This window comes from Culex quinquefasciatus, chromosome 3 (assembly GCF_015732765.1).
Source record: "Culex quinquefasciatus strain JHB chromosome 3, VPISU_Cqui_1.0_pri_paternal, whole genome shotgun sequence".
Lineage (NCBI taxonomy): Eukaryota > Metazoa > Arthropoda > Insecta > Diptera > Culicidae > Culex > Culex quinquefasciatus.
Window position 1 is genome coordinate 127,331,594 of NC_051863.1, and position 21,202 is coordinate 127,352,795.

At 39.6% G+C, this 21,202-nt stretch overlaps 3 protein-coding genes across 3 annotated transcripts; 1 reads left to right on the forward strand and 2 right to left on the reverse strand.

The window, feature by feature from the left end:
- Positions 1–4: 4 nt before the first annotated feature.
- Positions 5–8,319, reverse strand: LOC6038799 (mitochondrial import receptor subunit TOM22 homolog). The gene is made up of 3 exons (XM_038259086.1): positions 7,917–8,319; positions 7,554–7,748; positions 5–715 (listed from the first exon to the last, which is right to left on the reverse strand). Exons 1-3 carry the CDS (start codon positions 8,043–8,045, stop codon positions 383–385), a joined length of 657 nt encoding a protein of 218 aa, XP_038115014.1. The 5' UTR covers positions 8,046–8,319; the 3' UTR covers positions 5–382.
- A 3,761-nt stretch (positions 8,320–12,080) lies between these two features.
- On the forward strand, positions 12,081–14,208 carry LOC6038795 (tumor susceptibility gene 101 protein). The gene is made up of 6 exons (XM_001848466.2): positions 12,081–12,312; positions 12,438–12,528; positions 12,585–12,956; positions 13,013–13,218; positions 13,275–13,618; positions 13,679–14,208. The coding sequence occupies exons 1-6, from the start codon at positions 12,274–12,276 to the stop codon at positions 13,863–13,865; spliced, it is 1,239 nt and encodes a 412-aa protein (XP_001848518.2). The 5' UTR covers positions 12,081–12,273; the 3' UTR covers positions 13,866–14,208.
- Positions 14,209–19,248: 5,040 nt separating this feature from the next.
- LOC6038796 (transmembrane protein 258) lies at positions 19,249–20,018 on the reverse strand. The gene is made up of 2 exons (XM_001848467.2): positions 19,861–20,018; positions 19,249–19,784 (listed from the first exon to the last, which is right to left on the reverse strand). The coding sequence occupies exon 2, from the start codon at positions 19,778–19,780 to the stop codon at positions 19,538–19,540; it is 243 nt and encodes an 80-aa protein (XP_001848519.1). The 5' UTR covers positions 19,781–19,784; positions 19,861–20,018; the 3' UTR covers positions 19,249–19,537.
- Between the last annotated feature and the right edge of the window lie 1,184 nt (positions 20,019–21,202).

The window sequence follows — 21,202 nt, forward strand, 5'->3', positions numbered from 1 at the left end:
CTCATTTTTACTGAGAAACAGTTGCGTTCCCCACTTTTTTAATTTTATTTGACTGCTCATTTAGGATACGACTACTTATTAACAATCATACTCAGTTAATTAGTTTGTTGTTTTTGTTCAATCAATTGAAGTTATTCGATTGCTCGAAAACAGGAAATTGCTAAAACGAGAGAGAATGCGCGCGCCCTCACGTGGGAGAAACGTTTTCTTGGTAGCGACATAATTCAATTCGCTCGCGTGCCCTTCAAAGAGTTTACCTTCCGGAATCTGCTTCTCCCCCAACGCAAGACCAACACACTTCATAAAATGGGCATCGTCTGATTCTAACTGGCTAACGAAACAAAAAAAACTTGCAATTGCTCTCTCTCTCCATCCCTATCGATTATCGTGCCGCCATTGGGGGCAACGCGGGCATTCCACCCGGACCACCACCAGCACCGGCGCCGCCAACGGCCGAACCCGGGCCCAGCAGCACCTGCTTCTGCTGTGACCGCTGCATCTCCTCCATCTGGGCGCGCTCCACCTCGAACACGACCGGCGCGAACAGAATCATCGAGCTGGTGAAGAATATCCAGGACGCGCTGCAGCTGAACTGGTACAGCGTTTTGACGCTCGCCGCCGACAGGCTCACGACGGCGCCGGTCAGGTTGCGCACGCCCGCCGGGAACATCTCGGTGAGGCCCCACAGCCGCTCGGACAGGGACTCGTCGGGTTCCTGGAAAGAGATTGGAGGAATTAGTAAGTAATGACCTTCCTTACAGGTTGAGCTTTGCTAAAAGGGACTGCTTATAAGTTTAGAATAATTATAGGAACAACCTCACTGAGGGTGACCACTCAAATCTCATTTTCAAATTTCCAACTTTTTCCCGACTTTTCCAGATCATCAAAAAAGGGTTTTTTTTTTTTATCTGCAGAATGACTTCATTTCAAAAACTCTTTATAAAAAGTCAATATAAACCATTGGACAAAATTTCCAAAAAAATTAAACATTTTAAGTAAGAAAAACTTGAATTCCAATAATCAATTCTTAAAACCTTCAACCTTTCTTCAAATCCAGAGTTTTTTTTTTTTTTTTTTTGAAAAGATCCTACAAGCTATTGTCTTTCATATGTTTATAAATAGGACCTAAAAAAAAAAGTCTAGAAATATAAAATCATTCAAAAAATTAAAAATCTAATTATTCGCTCTACAGCAGGCCTGCCCAACGTCCGGCCCGTGAAGCCATTTCATCCGGCCCGCGACGACTTTTCAAAATAGTTCTATGACCGGCCCTTAAGGCTGTTCATGAAATATTAAATAAATAAAATTATTGTCTGAATTTAAAAAAAATAAACTTGAGATCAAATTTTAACATATATAACATTCTTCATGTTTGAATTTAATTCTTATAATTTTTATATTGATATTTTTTAATTGAAAAATTGTGCAGGAAAACAAAATTATCCATTTCGTAAAATTATGATTATTATTTTTTTTTTTCAATTGTAAAAACATAAATCATCAGATTTATAGATCTAGGTTTTTTTTTCTCAAAATTTATTTTCCCCAAAAGAGCACTCAGCTAGCAAAATCTAAACGTAGAAAAAAATGTACCCTCTCTGTAACGGCTTTTGAATTGATCTCAGTTGAAAGGTTCTCCACATCACCTGACCAACGGACGAAAACGCAAATCGACCACGTCCTGATCGACGGCCGATTCTTGACTCGGACCACTACCTAGTTGGAGTTGACATGCGCTGAAAGCTGTCGACGGTGTACAACCAACGCCGGAGCCGGCGGGCCCCTTCGTTCAACACTGCGTGTCTGCAGAACGGAGTTGTGGCCCACAGTTATGCGCAGCAGCTGGAAGCGAATCTGCCAGGTGAGGAGAAACTTGGTGCAGCCTCGCTTGAGGGTGGTTGGAGCCGCATACGCTCAGCCATCGGCAGTGCAGCGGAAGCCACACTGGGTAGTGCGATCCGAGTCAGTCGAAACGATTGGTACGACGACGAGTGCAAACAGATTACCGCCGAGAAGAAAGCAGCTTAATACGACAAGAAGCTGCACAAGGCGACCAGAGGGATCGTGGAACGATACAGGCAGGCTCGGAATCGGCAAGTCGCGGTTTTCAAGCTCAAGAAGCGCCAGCAGGAAGACCGGGATTTCGCAAAAATGGAGCAGCTATTTCGAGCTAACGAAACGCGGAAGTTTTACCGGTCCCGTAAAGGCTTGGTGCCGCGAGCCGACGTGTGCAGGGACAACAAAGGAAACCTGATCGTTAACAAGAGCGAGGTGTTGGACAGGTGGAAGCAGTACTTCAACGAGCACCTCAACGGCGATGAAGCGAACGGAGACGGCGATGGAGTCAACCTTGGAGCGCCCGCAGCTGATGAACAGTTCCCAGCACCTGATCTGGAGACGGTGAAGAGGGAGATCAGGAAGCTGAAGAACAACAGAGCTGCCGGCAAGGATCGGTTACCCCGTGAGCTCTTCAAATATGGAGGAGAGAAAGTAGCGAGGGCGATCCACTTGGCGATTTCCAAGATCTGGGAGGAGGAGAAGCTACCGGAGGAGTGGATGGATGGTGTCGTGTGCCCCATCTACAAAAAGGGCGATAAGCTGGATTGCGGCAACTACCGCGGGATTACGCTTATCAACGCGGCCTACAAAATTCTCTCCCAGATCCTCTGCCGTCAGCTGTCACCCCACGCAAGGAAGTTCGTGGAGACCTACCAAGCGGGCTTTACTGGCGCGCGCGCCACCACGGACCAAATATTTTGTCTCCGACAGATCCTCGAGAAATGTCGTGAGTACAACATGCCCACACATCACATCTTCATCGATTTCAAGGCGGCCTATGATACAGTCGACCGCGAGCAGCTATGGCAGATTATGCACGAGAACGGATTCTCGGATAAACTGACTCGGCTGAATGAAACGTGCGTGTTTCGGGGGAATTAGCGGAACCCTTTGGATCACGCCGAGGGCTGCGGCAAGGTGATGGCTTATCCTGTGCGCTGTTCAACATCGTCCTTGAGGGCATTATTCGAAGGGCGGGCATCTAAACGAGTGGCACGATTATGAACAAGGCCTACCAGTTGCTTGCTTTTGTCGATGACATCGACATTGTGGCAAGAAACCTGGAGACGGTGAAGGACGTCTACACCCGACTGAAGGTACAAGCAAGGCGTGTATGACTTGGCATGAATACGACGAAGACGAAGTACATGAGAGGAAGGGGTTCGAAGGACGTCGGCCCCCCAAGTCTCACCCCTCTAACTGTGGATGGTGATGAGTTGGAGGAGGTGAGCGAGTTCGTGTACTTGGGATCGCTGGTAACCGCCGACAACGACACCAGCAAAGAGATCCGCACTCGTATTTTTGCTGGGAATCGTGCGTACTTCGGATTACGGAAAACCCTTACTTCGGATCGAGTGCAACGCCGCACGAAGCCGACGATGTACAATACACTGATTAGACCTGTAGTCCTCTATGGCCACGAGACCTGGACGATGCGACAGGAGGACGAACGTGCCCTTGGAGTTTTCGAACGAAAGGTGCTACGAACGATCTACGGTGGAGTACAGGTGTCTGACGGAGTGAGGCGACGACGCATGAACCACGAGCTGCACGCGTTTCTCGAAGAACCGACCATCGCCACCCAGGCGAAGATCGGGAGGCTCAGGTGGGCCGGCCATGTCGCCCGAATGGACGAAAGCCAGCATGTCAGACTGCTATTTGACCGCGCTGAACCAGCTGGCGGAACAGGCAGAAGAGCAGGGAAACCGCGCGCACGGTGGGGAGATCAAGTGAATGGTGATATTCGGAAGATCTGTAACCTGGAAAATTGGATAGTAGTAGCAAAAGACCGAGAAAGATGGAAGCGTCTTCTTGCTACAGCACGCGTACCTGGTGCGCTATGCTGATTGGTATGTTATGTATGAAAGGTTCTCCAAATCTCTGAATTGCAAATGTAACATCCTGAAGCAGAACTGTTAAATTCTAATAAACACCAATTGAATTGAATTATTCATCAGATTTTGAAGAAAATACCTATAATTTCAATTTTTATTTTTTAAATAACCAAAGAATCTTCATCTGGTTCAACCTGCGTTAGTTTATATAGAATGTTAGCGTATAACTATTTAAATTTCATCCAATTTGGTCAATCCAATAAGAATGTAACAGAAAAATCAGGCTTCGGGTCCAGACTGTTAATTTAATCAAGCCAATGCAATTTCTTTATTGATTTTTTCCTTTAAAAACATGAAACATCTTTTACAAGTTATTCAGAATACATTTTATAACGTTCATTGATAAATTTCTCCGGTGAGTTTTCAAAAAGCCATAAGAGCCACCGTGGCCTCCAACACTAATTCTGGAGATTTTTTTGAAAAGGACCAATAAACCAAATTTCCAGTTTTTGCTTTTTGGGTGTTTTTAAAACCGCCTTGACTCAGGGGTATTGAAAAACACCCAAAAAGCAAAAACTGAAAATTTGGTTTATTGGACCTTTTCAAAAAAAGCTCGAGAATTTTCGTTTGTCTCCCAATTGTAACAAAAGTTCAATTATTTTTAGTTTGGGACACTTTGACTTGAGCGACGTGTAGATGAACAATCTCAAGCATTTTTGATTTTTTTTTTTCGTAGGTAGGTCGGATACCGATACCATTGGCTCTTACGGCTTTTTGAAAACCAATCCGAGAAGAAATGGATGTAAAACTTCAGAAAAACAATATTTTCGTAAATTTATCAATATAGTAACCATATCTGAAAGTAAAAAAAATATTTTTTTACAATTTCAAGATTTTGAAATATTTTTAAAGCGTTTTAATTTTTTTCATTCATAACAAACATGTTTGTATTATTTTCGATATTGAAGTTTTCCGAAAACTGAAAACTGAGCAATTCTCTACCAAAACCGGAAATGGATTTTATTTGTATTTTTTGATTTGACTCAAACTTTGTGGGGGCCTTCCCTATGACCAAATAAACTATTTTGAGTCATTGGTTCACCCATACAAGTTTCCATACAATTTTGGCTGCTGTCCATACAAAAATGGTATGTAAATATTCAAACAGCTGTATCTTTTGAGGGAATTTTCTGATCAATTTGGTGTCTTCGGTAAAGTTGTAGGTATTGTTGAGGACTTTTGCGAAAAAATAGGTACACGGAAAAAAAATTTGCAGATTTTTTAATCAACTTTTTTTTTCACTAGAACTCAATTTCCCAAAATACGTATTTTTTGATTTTCGAGCTTTTTTGATATGTTTCAGGGGACAAAAATCCGCAACTTTTGAGCCATAGAGAAACATGGTCAAAAAATCTGCCACCGAGTTATGAATATTTGAAAAAACAGTGATTTTTGGAAAAAAAATCGAAGTTTCATGCAAAAACAAGTTTGACATTATTTTTTAATGCAAAATTGAATTTGCAATCGAAAAGTACTCTACAGATTTTTTGATAAAGGGCTCCGTTTTCAAGATATAGCCACCGAAAGTTTGATTTGACCGTCTCTTTTTTGAAAAGTTCAGAAAATTTGCTATAAAATTGTCTAAAAGACAATGAAGATTTGACCTCGGGTTGCTGAGATAGAGCCGCTTTAAGAAAAAGAAACACGAAAAATTAAGTTTTCTAAAACTCACCAAAACAACTCACCATTTTCTAATGACCATATCTCAGCAAATAATGGTCTGATTTTCAATTTTAATACATAAAAAATTCGTGAAATTTTCCGATCTTTTCGAAAAAAATATTTTGAATTTTTTTAAATCAAGACTAGCATTTTAAATGGGCGTAATATTCAAAGTTTGGCCCTTCTAAAATGTTAGTCTTGATTTTTATTTTATTTATTTTTTTTTGACGCAAAATAGCTTATTTGGTCATAGGGAAGGCCCCCACAAAGTTTAAGTCAAATCAAAAAATACAAAAAATAAAAATGGTCAAAATCGGCCGATTTCGTAGAGAGTTGCTCAACTAAGCTTTATCTACACCAATTTCTCATTACTGAATTCAGTTAAATTTACTGAAATCTGCACTGCTGAAATTTTCAGTTTCAGTTAATATTAACTGAAAACGAACATCAGAATTATCTGTGTATATTCTACCACACAAAAATTTAAGAGAATCAAACATTTGGAAACAATATTTGACATGACTGAATGAACTTTTAAACAAATTGACCACACATAAAAACTGTGCCCGAAGTTGGATTCATTTTTCAAATATTCAACCAATTTGGCATAATGAAACAAAATCATAACTTTACGCTGGCCTTGTTGTTCCCTGGGCCTTGTAAAGTCAAAGGGCATGATTTGATCCTAGTGTATTAGTTAAAATTTGGGTATACATTCTTTTTTATAAGCACTATGGACACCACTTCATGCTACGAGAACTCGCTTTGCCGCAGCCCCAGGGCTTAAGCGTTGACCGATAAGCTGTCTTCGTGAACTAGGTAGTTCTCCGATGGTGAAAATATCACAATTGCACAAGACACCGCTGCTTCTGTGATTTTTTCACTATCACAATGTGGGTATTAGGTTGGGACTTCAGGATAGTACAATTGATTTTTTGTTTAGCATTAGCATTTAAAATAAATCTGTATCCTTTCCAAATCTATTTGATGTTAAAGTTAGTTGCAATTGTTAAATAAGAGTAATGCTGTCAATAAACTTTGATTGATGTTGACTATTAGGCATTCTTTAATGTCAAATTGTCCATAGAGTCTCGATCAATCAATAGTGAAATGATATCGGACAAAATTCGTCGATCTGTTGAACTAAGGGTTTTTGGATTGACCATTGTTGCGAATCGAGGAACTACGGATCTTTTGACGTAAATTGTCATTTCTTTTTCAAATCGCGATTTCTGTCCTATTTGTTTATCAGTTCATATTTTTTATTGTTTTTGATAGAAATAGTACTACAACAGTTAAAGGAACGTTTAGTTTTGAACATTAAGTTTAGAGGATTTTAGATTAAAGTTTAGATTTTCAATCCAAAGTAGTTAGCAAATGAATATTTGGACTTATATGAATAATTGAATGATTCGCACTTATGAATAACACACAACTGTGCATTTATTCTAGAGTCAGATCCATACAGCGTCAGTGTTTATTTGGTCGAAGTGTACTAATTCATTGGCAGATCTGATTCTAGTTGTAATGTACGACAAGACTACTGACGGACGTGACAGGACGAGGGCCCAATTTAGAGGTTTTAACATCAACGATGTGCGGCTGGACCACCCTCCCAAAAAAAAGGTCCAAAAAGCTATTGTCTTTCATATGTTTATAGAACCTTTAAAAAAAACTCTAAACATGTCCAAACAACCCTTGAAAATGTTGTGGGACTACCGCTTTTGCAACACAAGCTCAGCGCGCGGTAAACTATCTTCTCAAACTATCAGCCTAAGTACATACGTATTGACGAACTAACTTTTGAGACGAGCTCAATTCCACCCTTTTTCAAGATTGCTCAAGAAACCGTTAACCAAGATTTCGAAATCGTTTTTTTTTTCGAGATTGATAACAAAATAATGCATAGAGGTGTGAATGCAACAGCACTCTACTTACGTCATCAAAGTCGTCCTCCTTACTCTTGATGGCCTGTGTTGAGGAGGGGGCGGCGGAGGAAGCAGTAGGTGCAGTCGGTCTAGGCGCTGGCGCTGGTGCGGGGGCTGCTGGTGCTGCAGCCGGCTGTGGTTGGGGTTGCGATTCCGCAAGCTCAGCAGGCTTTGGAATTTCCTCTTCCCGGGGCAATTCTTCAAGCTAAAACGAAAGCCAAAACATCCCTTTTTTAACACAGCCTGCTCTGGTTGCATAACATCAGAACGCCGGTTTTCGAGTTCGTTTTTCACTGTTCACACGCAGCAGCAGCAGCGAAAGAAACTGGAAATCGATCGATCAACACACACAGCGTAGTAGGCGACGACTTACCGTGGCGGATTTGCGCTCGGGCGTGTCATCCTTGCTGTTTCCGGCCGATTCCATTCCGCTGTCCTTGTCCGTCGAGAACTCGTCCTCGTCCACTTTGTCCACCAGCACCACCTCGGGATCGGAATCCATTCACACGGTGCAGCGGTGCTCGGAACCACAAAGGTTACAACACACGACTTCAATCAAAACGCTTGCAAAAACTCTGGCCGGAACGCGACTCGCGGGTTAATTTGATGGACCACCGGGCCTGTTACATCGAGCGAAGGTTGCGAGCTTGATTTGGTTTGAAATAGTCGAAAATTTAGTCAAAAATCCAACGCACTTTACGGAACTCGCGCGAACCGAAAAACACATGCGACTGCGAACGGACTGAAAAATCGATTTGCAGCTGGGCTGCTGCGGGACGAGACGAGCATGCTTTGACAGAGTTTGTCAAAAATGACAGCGGAGTGATTTCAGAAGCACAAAGTCTCCACAGATGTGATTTTAGATTTGTAGAGAAAAACACTGTGAAAAGTTGACTCTGACGAATTTGCTGATATTTTGCATGTACATTTTTGGAGTTTTTTTTAAAGGTCCAATAAACCAAATTTCCAGTTTGCTTTCGAGTGTTTTTGAAACCGCCTTGAGTCAGGGGTATTAAAAAACATTCAAAAAGCAAAAACTGAAAATTTGGTTTATTGGACCTTTTCAAACAACACTCCAGATTTATTCTTTCAAGTTGATTTCTTACACTGAGAATCAACATTACACACTGTTTAGTTCACTTTACACAGTTGTATGGGATTTTCCAGTTCAAGTATTATTAGACACTTTCGTGTAATCATACTTGAGCTGAAAAATCCCATACAAGTGGTAAAAGTGAACTAAACAATGTGTAGTGTTGATTCTCAGTGTAAGAAATCAACTTCAAAGAATAAATATTCAAAACTTTAAAAATTCTAAAAAAGAGTACCCGATTTGAGTTGTTGTGGTTAAGTGATCTATAAAAAAATACATTGCAATCTCGTGGGGTACTCCGTGGGTACTCCACTTTGAAATCTAAAAACCTGAATTTCGACTTCTCGAATGTAAAATTTCAAAACTCAAAAAATTCTAAATTTTAAAAATGTTAACATTAAAAAATCCAAATAATTTAAATTATAATATTTCAAACCCGGGATTTTGTTGATTTGGAACTCCCGGGAAAAATGAACAGATATATTTTTTTACTGTCTTAAGCTCGGTCTTAAGGCTTAAAAAACTTTAAAGTAATATAACTATTGAAAGTGAACAATTTTCATGAAACAGTCCCGGACGTGTTGTTCTAATATTACGTCCAATGATTTTTGTCCAACGTTTTTGAGTTCCAAATCCCACTTTTCATACGAATTTTTCAGTTCAACCCATATAACCATTTTTATGGTTGTACACCAAGTTGTACACCCTTACCAAAAATCATGATTTTTTGAGTTCCAAATCCCACTTTTCATACGATTTTTTGAGCTCAGGTACTACAACCATAAAAATGGTTATATGGGTTGAACTGAAAAATTCGTATGAAAAGTGGGAATCTATGACATTTCCCCGAAACCCACATTCCCGAAGAGACATTTCCCCGAATGCCACATCTCCGAAAAGACACTTTCCCGAAATGTCATTTACCCGAAAATCATTTCCCCAAACGATCCATTTCCCCGAACGGCTACATCCTCGAACGGCGACTTCCCCTAAAAACCATTTTCCCGAATGGCCACTTCTCCTAATTTTCCACATCCCTGAAAATCATTTTCCCGAATGACCATAATCCCGAACGGCCATTTCCCCGAACGCCACTTCCCCAATCCCGGTCAAGCGGGTATGGCCGTTGCCCAGAACCGCGCGCGTTTCTGGATAACGGCCATACCCGCTTGACCGGTTTCGGGGAAGTAGCGATCAATAAAGTATCATGTCCACAATAGAGCTTTATGATGTTTCGCGTACGCACACTAGTGCACCATTTGATGTTGCTGGCTGACAAAATTTAACCTCACTTAATTTTTGTGTACGTACACGCAATACAAACGAACGTAGATTACTCTATTGAACGTTCAAAAAATTCCGAGCTTCACTTGAATTTTGAATATTCAAATTGATATAAGTGCGACAACTGGCCAAAGAGATTTCAGGCAAGGGTCCTGATTGCTCAAAATCAACCACTCCATTCGCAAGCACAAGTAGCAGGCGACGCGATACTGCCCTGATGAATTCCTACCGTTTGTCACTCTATAACAATTCGCTCCCGAACACTCTCTTTTCTACTCTTCTCTCTCTCTGATCGGCTCAGTCTCCGAACGGTTCAGACAGGCCGATCGTCTCCGATCACTCTGAACTGAAAACATTTTTTCTCTGATGCGCTGCGTTATACTCATTGATTTGGGTTGCCTAAAATCAATGTTATTAATTAAATTGTGCATTTATTTTGATTTCATAACATTATAGACACCATTCAAAGAAACTTCCACCAAGAAAAATCAAATTGATGGCAAACTGAGGGCGTGAAGACAAAAGACTGCCGCGCTGGCATTTTGTGAGAGTGGCTCTTCGCTGAGCATGGTAGTGTGTGAGTGTCGTCGAGCGACGGAGTAGGCAAATATTTTCACGATGTATTTGTTCGCTGAGTGAACAGTTCGGGCCACTCGCTGGCTGCTTGCGAGACTCATTCGCTCATGAATGCTAGCGGGTTGGAATAGGCGACGAATGGATAGGCGATGAGTGAGTGGTTTCTGTTCATTGAACCGAAAATCAGGACCCTTGATTTCAGGTCAGAACGTGTTTGACACACGTTCAGGCCCGACTACCGCAAAAATTTGTAATTGTTACTCGGGGCCTTGGCAACCAAAATCAGCTGTCGAGCTTAAGTATAGCCCCTAAACTACTTTAAAGTGATTTAGTAAGTTTAAATCTAAAATGGCGGTGATGAAATATTCAAAAAATGCTTTTTGTAATTCAATAATCAACTACACTCAAACCCCGATGGTTTGACACCAACTGTTGTCAAACGAACGGGGTCACTTTTTAGTTTGACACCCCTTTTACACGGCGTTTACACACACTATCAAACGTTTGTTTTGATAGTTTGCGTGAGCGCCTTGTAAAAAGTGACAGTTCGTCACTTTTTAGTTTGACTTTGACCAACCAACGGGGTACAAACTAAAAAAGTGTCAAACGAAAAAGTGACCAACCACCGGGGGTTGAGTGTATTTAGATTTGATTAAAAGTGTTGGTCGCAGAACTCGAATTGGACGTAAAAAAATAAAAAATAATTGTTCAAAGCCTTCATCCAGCCAAAATTGATAAAGACAAATTAGTTCAGTTAAACAAAATCTAGAACAAACTGAATCCTGCGCATCGAGTCGTCGCATGAAGCTATCGTTGCTGTTCTATCCTTACCACGTAGATACCGTTTTGGAAAATTGTCCTTTGCTGAAAATGGCCGCTACAAAAAAAAATATTTTTTTATGGAACGTGGATGATCTCAATACCCCGCACTCTTCAAGTGTCCGCGTGGTTTATTAATGGCCTTCTACGGTTATTTGTTTTTTTTTTAATCTTACAAAACACGTAGGAGAATTTAATATTAACGTCATACTTTTATAAAAAGAAATCCCTAAATAACAATTTAGTTTATGTCTAGGTCATCATTCGGAAAAATTGATTTTTTGGTGAAGTAACCATTCGGGTATATGTAAATTCGGGAAAACGGCAGTTCGGTAAAATGGCCATTCAGGTAAATGACATTCGGGGATATGGAATTTTCGGGAAAATGATTTTTGGGGATGTGGAGTTTTCGGGAAAATGATATTCGGGGAAATGATTTTCGGGGATATGGGAATCGGGAAAGTGGGATTCGGGGATAGGGGATAAAACCAAGTGGGATTTGGAACTCAAAAAATCATGATTTTTGGTAAGGGTGTGGGTTGAACTGAAAAATTCGTATGAAAAGTGGGATTGGGAACTCAAAAAATCATGATTTTTGGTAAGGGTGTACACGCTCGCGGCTGCCGGTGACACATTTTTTTTTTAGTTACATATTTTTTTGAGTGCCGCTGTGTAGAGATCCAAGTCCAAAGGCATGCAACAAGCAACACTGGCCCTCCCCGCGACGATGATGATGATGATGACAGCTGTCAGTTGGTCAACATTAAATTTTTATGCTGACGACGATGTTGTGGAACTCATCGGGCCGTCATCGTCTTCGTCGTTAGTTTGTGTTAATTTTTCCTACGAAAGTTTTCATCAGCCAGAAGAAGGAGAATTTTGCTTTATTTTGCCGATTCCGGGAACGCTTTCGTTCTGCATGAGATTCCCCGTGGTCGTGTAGTCGTGCGTGTGTACTATGTCTAAAATGGAAGATCTCGGCCGATTGCTGTCCAACGTAAGTCCAAAATCCAAACAGCGCACTAAATTAGTCATTGTCTGGCCGCAGGCAGCAGCAGAAAATTGATTAAACAATAACGATTATCTTGGATTGGTTATCTATCTCCACTCTCTGACGAACAGTATTCGTACACGGATGTCGCTGCGACCAAGAAGGACGTCGTCGACTGCCTCAAACAGTACAAGGCGTTGGCCTATCGGGTTGAGGAGTACGGTAAGAGGTTCCGGGGGCTTCGTTTGAGGAAGTGTTTAATTAGTATCTTCTCGCAGCATTCAACGATGGCACCGTGAAGCAGCTGCTCAACCTGAAGGGAACCATTCCGGTGCGGTACAAGGGCAACACGTACCACATTCCGGTGGCGATCTGGCTGCTGGACACGCATCCCCGGTACGCGCCCCTTTGCTACGTCCAGCCGACGTCCGACATGCACATCAAGGTGTCCATGTACGTGGACCACAACGGGAAGATCTATCTGCCATACTTGCACGACTGGAACCCGGCGCATTCGGACCTGCTTGGGCTCATCCAGGTGATGATTGTCACCTTCGGGGATTACCCCCCGGTTTACTCCAAGCCCAAGAATGCGGCCAAGACGGAAGTGATGCCGCTGCAGCAGCAGCAGCAGACGCCGTATCCAACACGTAAGTGCGGGGATTTCGTTGGAATTTGGGAATTGTTATCCAAGGCTTCTTTGCAGAATCTTTCATGCCTCAACCGCCGACGAGCACCCAGAGCCCGTACTGTCCGTATCCGCAGCAGCAGCAGCAGCAACAGTTCCCACCGTACCCGGCGGCTGCCGGAGGTGGATACGGCGGCTACGGTCAACCGTCCGGAGCTGGAGCCAGCTATCCACCGTACATGCCGCAGGGAATGCCCACAGCCGGCGGTTACAACACCGGTTATGTGAGTAGAATCTTGAAGAAACTTCTTTCTGAGGTGTTAATGACTTCTCCCCGTAGAACCCGTCGGCCCAGGGCACCGGAACCATCACCGAGGAGCACATCAAGGCCTCGCTCGTCAGCGCCGTCGAGGACAAACTGAAGCGGCGCATCCAGGAGAAGGTCAACCAGTGCCAGGCGGAGATCCAAACGCTGAAACGCACCCAGCAGGAGCTGAACGAGGGCCAGAGCAAAATCAACGACATCGTCGGACGGCTGGAGCGCGACGAGCAGGAACTCGCCAAATCGATCTCCGTACTCAAGGACAAGGAGCAGGAGCTGGAGCGCGCCCTCGAGGGCCTCGAAAAGGTCGACGGAATCGACGTGGACGAAGCGGTCACCACGACGGCACCGCTCTACAAACAGTAAGTTGACACATTTCCCCCTATCTTGCTGAGAATTCACACAAAACCTCAACATTTAAGATTACTGAACGCGTACGCCGAGGAGGCAGCTATCGAGGACGCGGTCTACTTTATGGGCGAAGCGCTGCGCAGCGGCGTCATCGATCTGGAGGTGTTCCTGAAGCACGTGCGGCAGCTATCGCGTAAGCAATTTATGCTGCGGGTGCTCATGCAAAAGTGCCGCCAGAAGGCGGGCTTTCCGGCCTAGTTTGGGAGGCCAGCGATCGGACCAATGTATGTAAATAGGCAAGTTTTTGGCAAGGAGGAAGGCGGTGGCGAGCGGAAGGCAGAACAATATATATTCTAGATCTTAGGTTATTGTGCATTCGTAACAAACAAAAAAAACATAATCTTCATTACTCCCCCCCTCTTTAAATTACTCATGTTGGTGTGACACACTGCACACTGCGGTTTCTGAGAGTTCACGACGAGTGTGCCACTGCAGCGCTTTTATTTTTACTGTTGCAAATCATGTGCGTTCAGTTCTTGTTGCTGAATCAAATTATTATTCGACAAAAATAAAAATATATATTCGACATACCCAAGGAAAATAACGCCTTCCGAACAATTATTCAATCCGAAAATAATGTAAAAAAAAGTATTTATAAAAGGAAAACAAGAGCAACTCTCTACAAAATCGGCCAATTTTGACTCAAACTTTGTGGGGGCCTTCCCAAAGAAGCTATTTTGTGTCATTGGTTCACCCATACAAGTCTCCATACAATTTTGGCTGCTGTCCATACAAAAATGGTACGTAAATATTCAAACCCCCTGATCGCATAAATGTCCCATAAGCATTTTCATCGTTTTTGAGTTAATGATGCAGTTAAGTTCAAAATCGTGTGATCTTTCAGAAAAGCCTATAATATCCAGTACTTTTTTCTAGAAAACAGGAGGAAATACAGTTTTTTCGCGAAAAAACGCATAATTGTCCCATGTTCAAAAAAGGCCAACTGAGGGCATCTCCAGCGCTGGGGTGTAAATCAAATTTGCACCCGGCTCATGAATACCGAGATCAAATTTGCCACCTTGAAAAAACTCCGTCATCCCCACCGCTAGGGTTGCAAATTTGCCACCGAAACAAGCCCACCGCGGGGGGCAAATATGGGTTTTTATCATTTTTTGCTCTCGTTTACCTTCAAAATCAATAATTATGTGTTAATTCATGCCTAGAAATGCTAAAAGTTTATTAAACTTTTTAATCCTATTGAAAATTTCGAAGAATTTAATTTTTCGAAAATGTCGAAAGTTAAACCATTTGCTACCCGATTTGATTCCCACCAAATTTGCTCTCGAGTTTGCCCCCGAGTCTCCCACCGCGCGTGGCAAAGCAGGTATCAAATTTGATCTCAAGTTCATCTGTAGAAGAAAAATATGTGTCGGTACCTGTCGGGTACTCATTTTCTGATACCCGACAAGTACCGGTAAGCCGGGGGCAAAGTTTTAAATGCGTGTTTCGGAGATATTTGTATGTCAAAAAAAAATTCAAAAAAATAAAAAAAATTAAAAATTCAAAAATTTAAAAATACAAAAATTGAAAAATTAAAAAATTTAATTCATAAATTCTAAAATTCATAAATTCTAAAATTCATAAATTCTAAAATTCTAAAATTCATAAATTCTAAAATTCTAAAATTCTAAAGTTCAAAAATTCAAAAATTCAAAAATTCAAAAATTTAAAAATTTTAAAATTCTAAAATTCAAAAATTCAAAAATTGAAAAATTCTAAAATTCTAAAATTCTAAAATTTAAAAATTCATAAGTTTAAAAATTCAAAAATTCAGAAATTCCAAAATTCAAAAGTTCAGAATTTCAAAAATTCCAAAATTAAAAAATTCAGAAATTCAAAAATTTCATTTTTTTTCAATCTTTTTAAGTATTTTAAATTTTTCTAAATTTTTCTTTTTTTTTTCATTTTTTTTAATTTTTTTTTAATTTTAATTTTTTTTGATTTTTTTTTATTTTTCAATTAGGCTGGTACAAATATTTTTAAAAGTTTTTGTCACCCCCTTCAAAATTGGCCCGGAAAATCAGGGGGCAAAAAAAATATTTTTACAATAAACTTCAAAATTTCAATGAAAATTCAAGTGCAACCAGCTGAAATCAAATTAAAATACATTCTTCTGCGTTTAAAATCATTTTTAGCATGTTTGGGTTTATTAAAAAATCTTAATTTTTTTTAAAATTTTCGATGCAAAATCTTTTTTTTTCGATACAATTTTTAATTTTGTCAGATCTTAGATTTTTTGAAAACTAGAGATTGCAAAACAACTGAACTAGTGTAAAATGCATTTTTAAAACACTTTTTTCATTTAAATGTGAAGACTATGGCTTGTTATTTAAATTTTTATATTTTTTTATTGTTTTGCCCCCCCCCCCCCTTGACCTCGGCCAGGGCCGAGGAACAAAAACTTTTTTTAATATTTGCATCGGCCTTATGTTTTTAATTGTTTTGTTAATTTTAATTATTTTTTTTTAATTTTGAATTTTTTGATTTTTTTTTTATTTTTTTATTGTTTTTTATTATTTTTAATTGCCTTTTGCTATTTTTTTTTATTTTTTATATATTTTTTATATATTTTTATAAATTTTGTAATTTTTTTATATTTTCAATTTTTTCATATTTTACCTATATTTTTTCCAATTTTTTTTTGATTTTTTTCTCAAGATTTTATGTTTTTTAAAATTTTTTTTATCATTTTTTAATTTTTTTATTCATTATTTTTTTATTATTTTTTTTTATTTTTATAAAGTTTTTAATTTTTTTAATTTTATTATTTTTTTCAATTTTTTTAAATTTTTTAAATTATTTTAATTTTTTTTTAATTTTTTTATTTTTTTTATTTATTTTTTTTCAATTTTTTTTTTGTAAATTTTTTCAACTTTTTTTAATTGTTTTTTTATTTAAAAAAATTTCAATTTTTAATTTTTAAAAAAATTTTTAATATTTTTAAACTTTTAATTTTTTTGAATTTTTCATTTTTTTATTTTTTTCATTTTATTTAAAATTTTTAAATTTTTTTATTTTTAAGTTTTTAAATTTTTTGAATTTTTCAATTTTTTAAAATTTTTATTTTTTAATTTTTATTTTTTTATTTTCTTTAATTTTTAAATTTTTTTCAATTTTTTAATGTTTTTAATTTTTTCAAATTTTTTTAATATTTTTAAACTTTTACATTTTTGAATTTTTTCATTTTTTTTAAAATTTTTTCATTTTATTTAATTTTTTTTAAATTTTTTAATTTTTTTTAAGTTTTTTAAATTTTTTTGAATTTTTTCAATTTTTTTAAATTTTTTATTTTTTTCTAATTTTTTTTTTATTTTCTTTAATTTTTAAATTTTTTTTTCAAGTTTTTATATTTTTTTTAAATCTCTTTAATTTTTTTTCAATTTTATAAATTTTTTAGTTTTTTTTTTAATTTTCTTTGATATATTTTTTTTAATTTTTATTTTTTGATTTTTTTTTACACATACACATTTTCCGTGCAAGATTCAGTTTTCTGTGCATCATTCCATTTGCCGCAGTAGCAAACCAGCAGAATAACGGGTAGCAAAGTGAAATAGCATAGCATAGCATAGCATTGGTGTCTACCCGTAGTTGCAACTCTGTTATTGACCAGGACCTCCAAGAATTGCTCCGTGGACCACAGATGAAGAGTAGGAACCAATCATCACCACTTCGCAACTCTCAAATGTCCCTATCATGCTAGCCAATCACAGCGCCGGCCACGACCAGTGGTAAGACACGGGGGAAGTGGATAGGAATTTTAGTCCGATACTTGAGTGATGAAGACCGCTAAATCAGCTGCGTCTTCGACAAAGTATCACGTGAGGTTTGAGGGTGTTAGTAAGATGGGTGTGAAGCCAGGATTCACCGTGGTAAGTGATGCGGCCGGTCAAATCTATTTATAGTCCTTAATTCTTCGTATGTTCTTGGATTCATTTTTGGAAGCTTTCCAATTCGGTTCACCAAGCTTTTGTGGTGAATTCTGTCGTGTTGAAAGTTCAATATTCGCCTAACAATTATGCAACCAATGTCGTCCTTGAATTCAACTTGCATTCAATATTGCATTTTCCTGTTCTTAGGTTCACACAGATTCCAATCAAGTTTCTTGGATTCTTATAGCATTCTTAATCCTTCTAGACAACTAATCCTCGATGGTCTGGTGGTTAGCATTTTGTCTGCTGACCCAAAGGACGGGGATCGAACCCCGCCGCGAGCTAATGAATTTTTCGTTCGTATTCAAGTGTTCATAATTCCTTCTTTCCATAATTTCTCGATAGGAGCAGATGGGAATCGAACCCAGAACCTTCCGCTTACAAAGCGAACAGCGTAACCATTCAGCCACGCCTACCCCAATAACGGGTAGCAAAGTGAAATCTCGAAGAACTGAGAGCAAATTTGCTACCGCGGTGGGGTTGACGTCGGGTGCAAATTTGATTTGCTTCGATGTTTGCTACCCGCGCTGGAGATGCACTGAGAAAAACGCGATTGAAATTTTTTAAACGATTTCTGTGTTTCTATGCATAATTGTCCCGTGGGTCTCTATTCACCCTATATGTCCCTAATCACCCCGGTTAAAATTTTATAATCCTTATTTGTAATCCTCTTGCTATACAACAGGTAAACAAGGTACAATGCGTCGTAAAAGTAAAGATTTCGTGATAAAAAATGCTTGGTGTGGACAAATGTGCGTAGAAGTTCAACGATGGGACAAACAGACTTGGTGTTGTTTTCAATGAGTTTCTGAACAAAGTACTAGATTTTATGTGTTTTTTTTCTGAAAGTATACGGTAAACTAAACCTAAAAATGATAAAAAGTCTTCCAAAAATTACATGGGAAAATTATGCGTAGAACGGCGATGTAACTTTTGAGTGAATTTTCGGATCAATTTGGTGTCTTCGGCAAAGTTGTAGGTATTGTTGAGGACTATTGAGAAAAAATTACTACAACTTTTTTTTCACAAAAACTCAATTTCCCAAAATATGTATTTTTTTTACGAGCTTACGTTTTTGCGCATTTAACACTTGGCCCGTTTGCGACGTTTTTTCGGTCGCATTTTGCACTCCCGTGTCTGCGGAGTCCTCCTGGTCCGACAGGATGCCGAATCACTGGTGACCGTACCGTAAGCAACGAAAAAAAAAAAAATCGAAAAAAGAGCACCGCGAAAAACTGGATTGTTTACACTTCCAAACCAGGGCGTCAACTCGAAAAGCTTTTCGTTTTAGCGAATCTTGGCTATTCTGCAAAGGTTTTTTCTTTGCGGCGAATGGTAGTGATTTGTAGCGGCGCATAAAATAAAGTGATTCCCCTCTCCCATTCCCAAGCACCTGAAATGTGTAGCGGGGTAGGAACACTTCGTATAGACGCCCTTGCTCTCATCACGTCACTGCAGGTATGGAGCGACGAGAAACTAATAAGCATGTCCCCTAAACCGAGCAATCCACAACTCACAGCGAACGACCAAGGGAACACCCTACCACGTATACCTTAAACAGTTTGAAAACTGTTGTCCCTATTTACTCAATTTAACCCAGTTATTAAAGGAATTTCTCAATCAAAATTCTCTCCGGCAAGAAAGGTACTTCCTGAGTTGGTGACACACACAGACCGGGTGCTGTATTAAATCTAATTGTTTAAATCTTATTTAGTAGAGCTCATACACATTCATGGTAGTGTCCACTTTGCTTGGCTATGCTGCATGGTCCGGATCTTTTTTTTCCGTGACCGAACTTGACCGAGACATACCGGAAAATTAAAAAAATAAAATGCTCAAGATTCAGTTCAAAACGGAAGGGACGATCACCGCGAATGTCGCCACTCTCGCCTTCACACACGTAATCGGGAAAAGTTTGTACGGAGTATTACGGGGAACCGCTCACACAAAGATCCCCACCGAGAGCAGCAGGAACAGAATGCCGAACCCGAGGAAGATCGACGCAAACAGCGAAATGAGCAGCTCCTTGAAGATGACGCCTTCCTTGCCGCCCAGCTTTGGCCGGGAAACCTCGAACACGAAGAACCAGGCGGTGAAAAAGATGCCGATCAGCAGCAGAACCGACGCCAGGTGCGGAAACACGGCCGGATTCACCGGGGAGATGTAGCGAATCATGGAATCCATTGCGCTGGAGGAAGAAAGCAATAATTAGATTTTTATAAACTCAATTCATGACGGACACCACATAACCAATCGGCTCCCACCTTTTTCAAAGACTTTTGGTCACTATTTTAGCACAAAAATTAACAATCTACAAAATTGTTGTCCGGCACCTGGGCAGCGAGAAGATTTTGAAAACACTCCTCAAAATTACGTGGCGAAACGTCGCGGAGCGGCTTTTTGGCAGCTTGGGTGGGCGCAGTGGCGTACGCGATGGGCGCACTGGAAGGGGCGATATCTGAGAACGTGTACCATTCCGCCACACACCCACCCAGTCAACTCAATCGGAATTCAATTCGAATCGTTTACGTATTCCGTTTCAAACGCAACAACCGATTCCATGTACGTACCGGCGTTTGAAACGGAATACGTAAACGATTCGAATAGAATTACGTTTCAAAATTCCGATTGAGTTGACTAGGCACCCGGTCGAAAAATAATCTAGTAAATTTGAGTGTCGCATGCAGGCGGACGAATGTCGTTTTGTTCAGACACACTTCTTTTAGCCACTTCTTTTTATCTTTTTTTACTGTAATTTTAACCTTAAAATGGTCATTCGTCACTATTAACGTCAGATGAATCTGGCGAAAATCTGGCAGAATAACTCACAACTGTCTCCCATCAGTCACCAATTGAGTACTAAAGCCACCCTATGTAAATTTTTATGTACAACGGTAAAAAACACGATCAAAACCCATTTCTGAGCTAACGACCTAACCTCTAGGTTAGACCGGGGCCAACATTTACTTCCCTGTCCGACGGAAGGCGTGATCAGACAAATCTCGTCTCAAAATTTGCCACCGGGACCTTCTGGGATCAAACCCAGGCCGACTGGGTGAGAGGCAACCACGCTTACCCCTACACCACGGTCCCGGCTTTTTTTTATTTTAATGCAAACAAAATAATGACAAGACAACATTTTTTCGAAGGATCAACTATGGTCCCCTTGGATCGAGCTGTCAAGTAAGAACTTTTCTGTCAAGAAGGACCGCGAGGTAAATTTTTCAAATTTGATTTAAAAATCCATTTCAAACTCTTTGTGGTCGTACAAACGGTCATTGTACTCAGAAAAATAAACTTTATCGCTGTAAACAATAATATCAGCAATCTAAGCTTCATTTGTTTGAATTAAAATTTAAAAAAGAGATCAGGAATGAGTTAATTTGAATCGTGTTGAAACCGGTCAAGAAAAAATTCAAATGGGCAACAGCGGTAGCGAAAGCAAGCCAGAGAGGGTGAAGAAAAGCCCCAAGCTAGGTCCTAAAATGAAGCTTAGATTGCTGATATTATTTTTTACAGCGATAAAGCTTATTTTTCTGAGTAAAATGACCCTTTGTACGACCACAAAGAGTTTAAAATGGATTTTTAAATCAATTTCGAAAAATT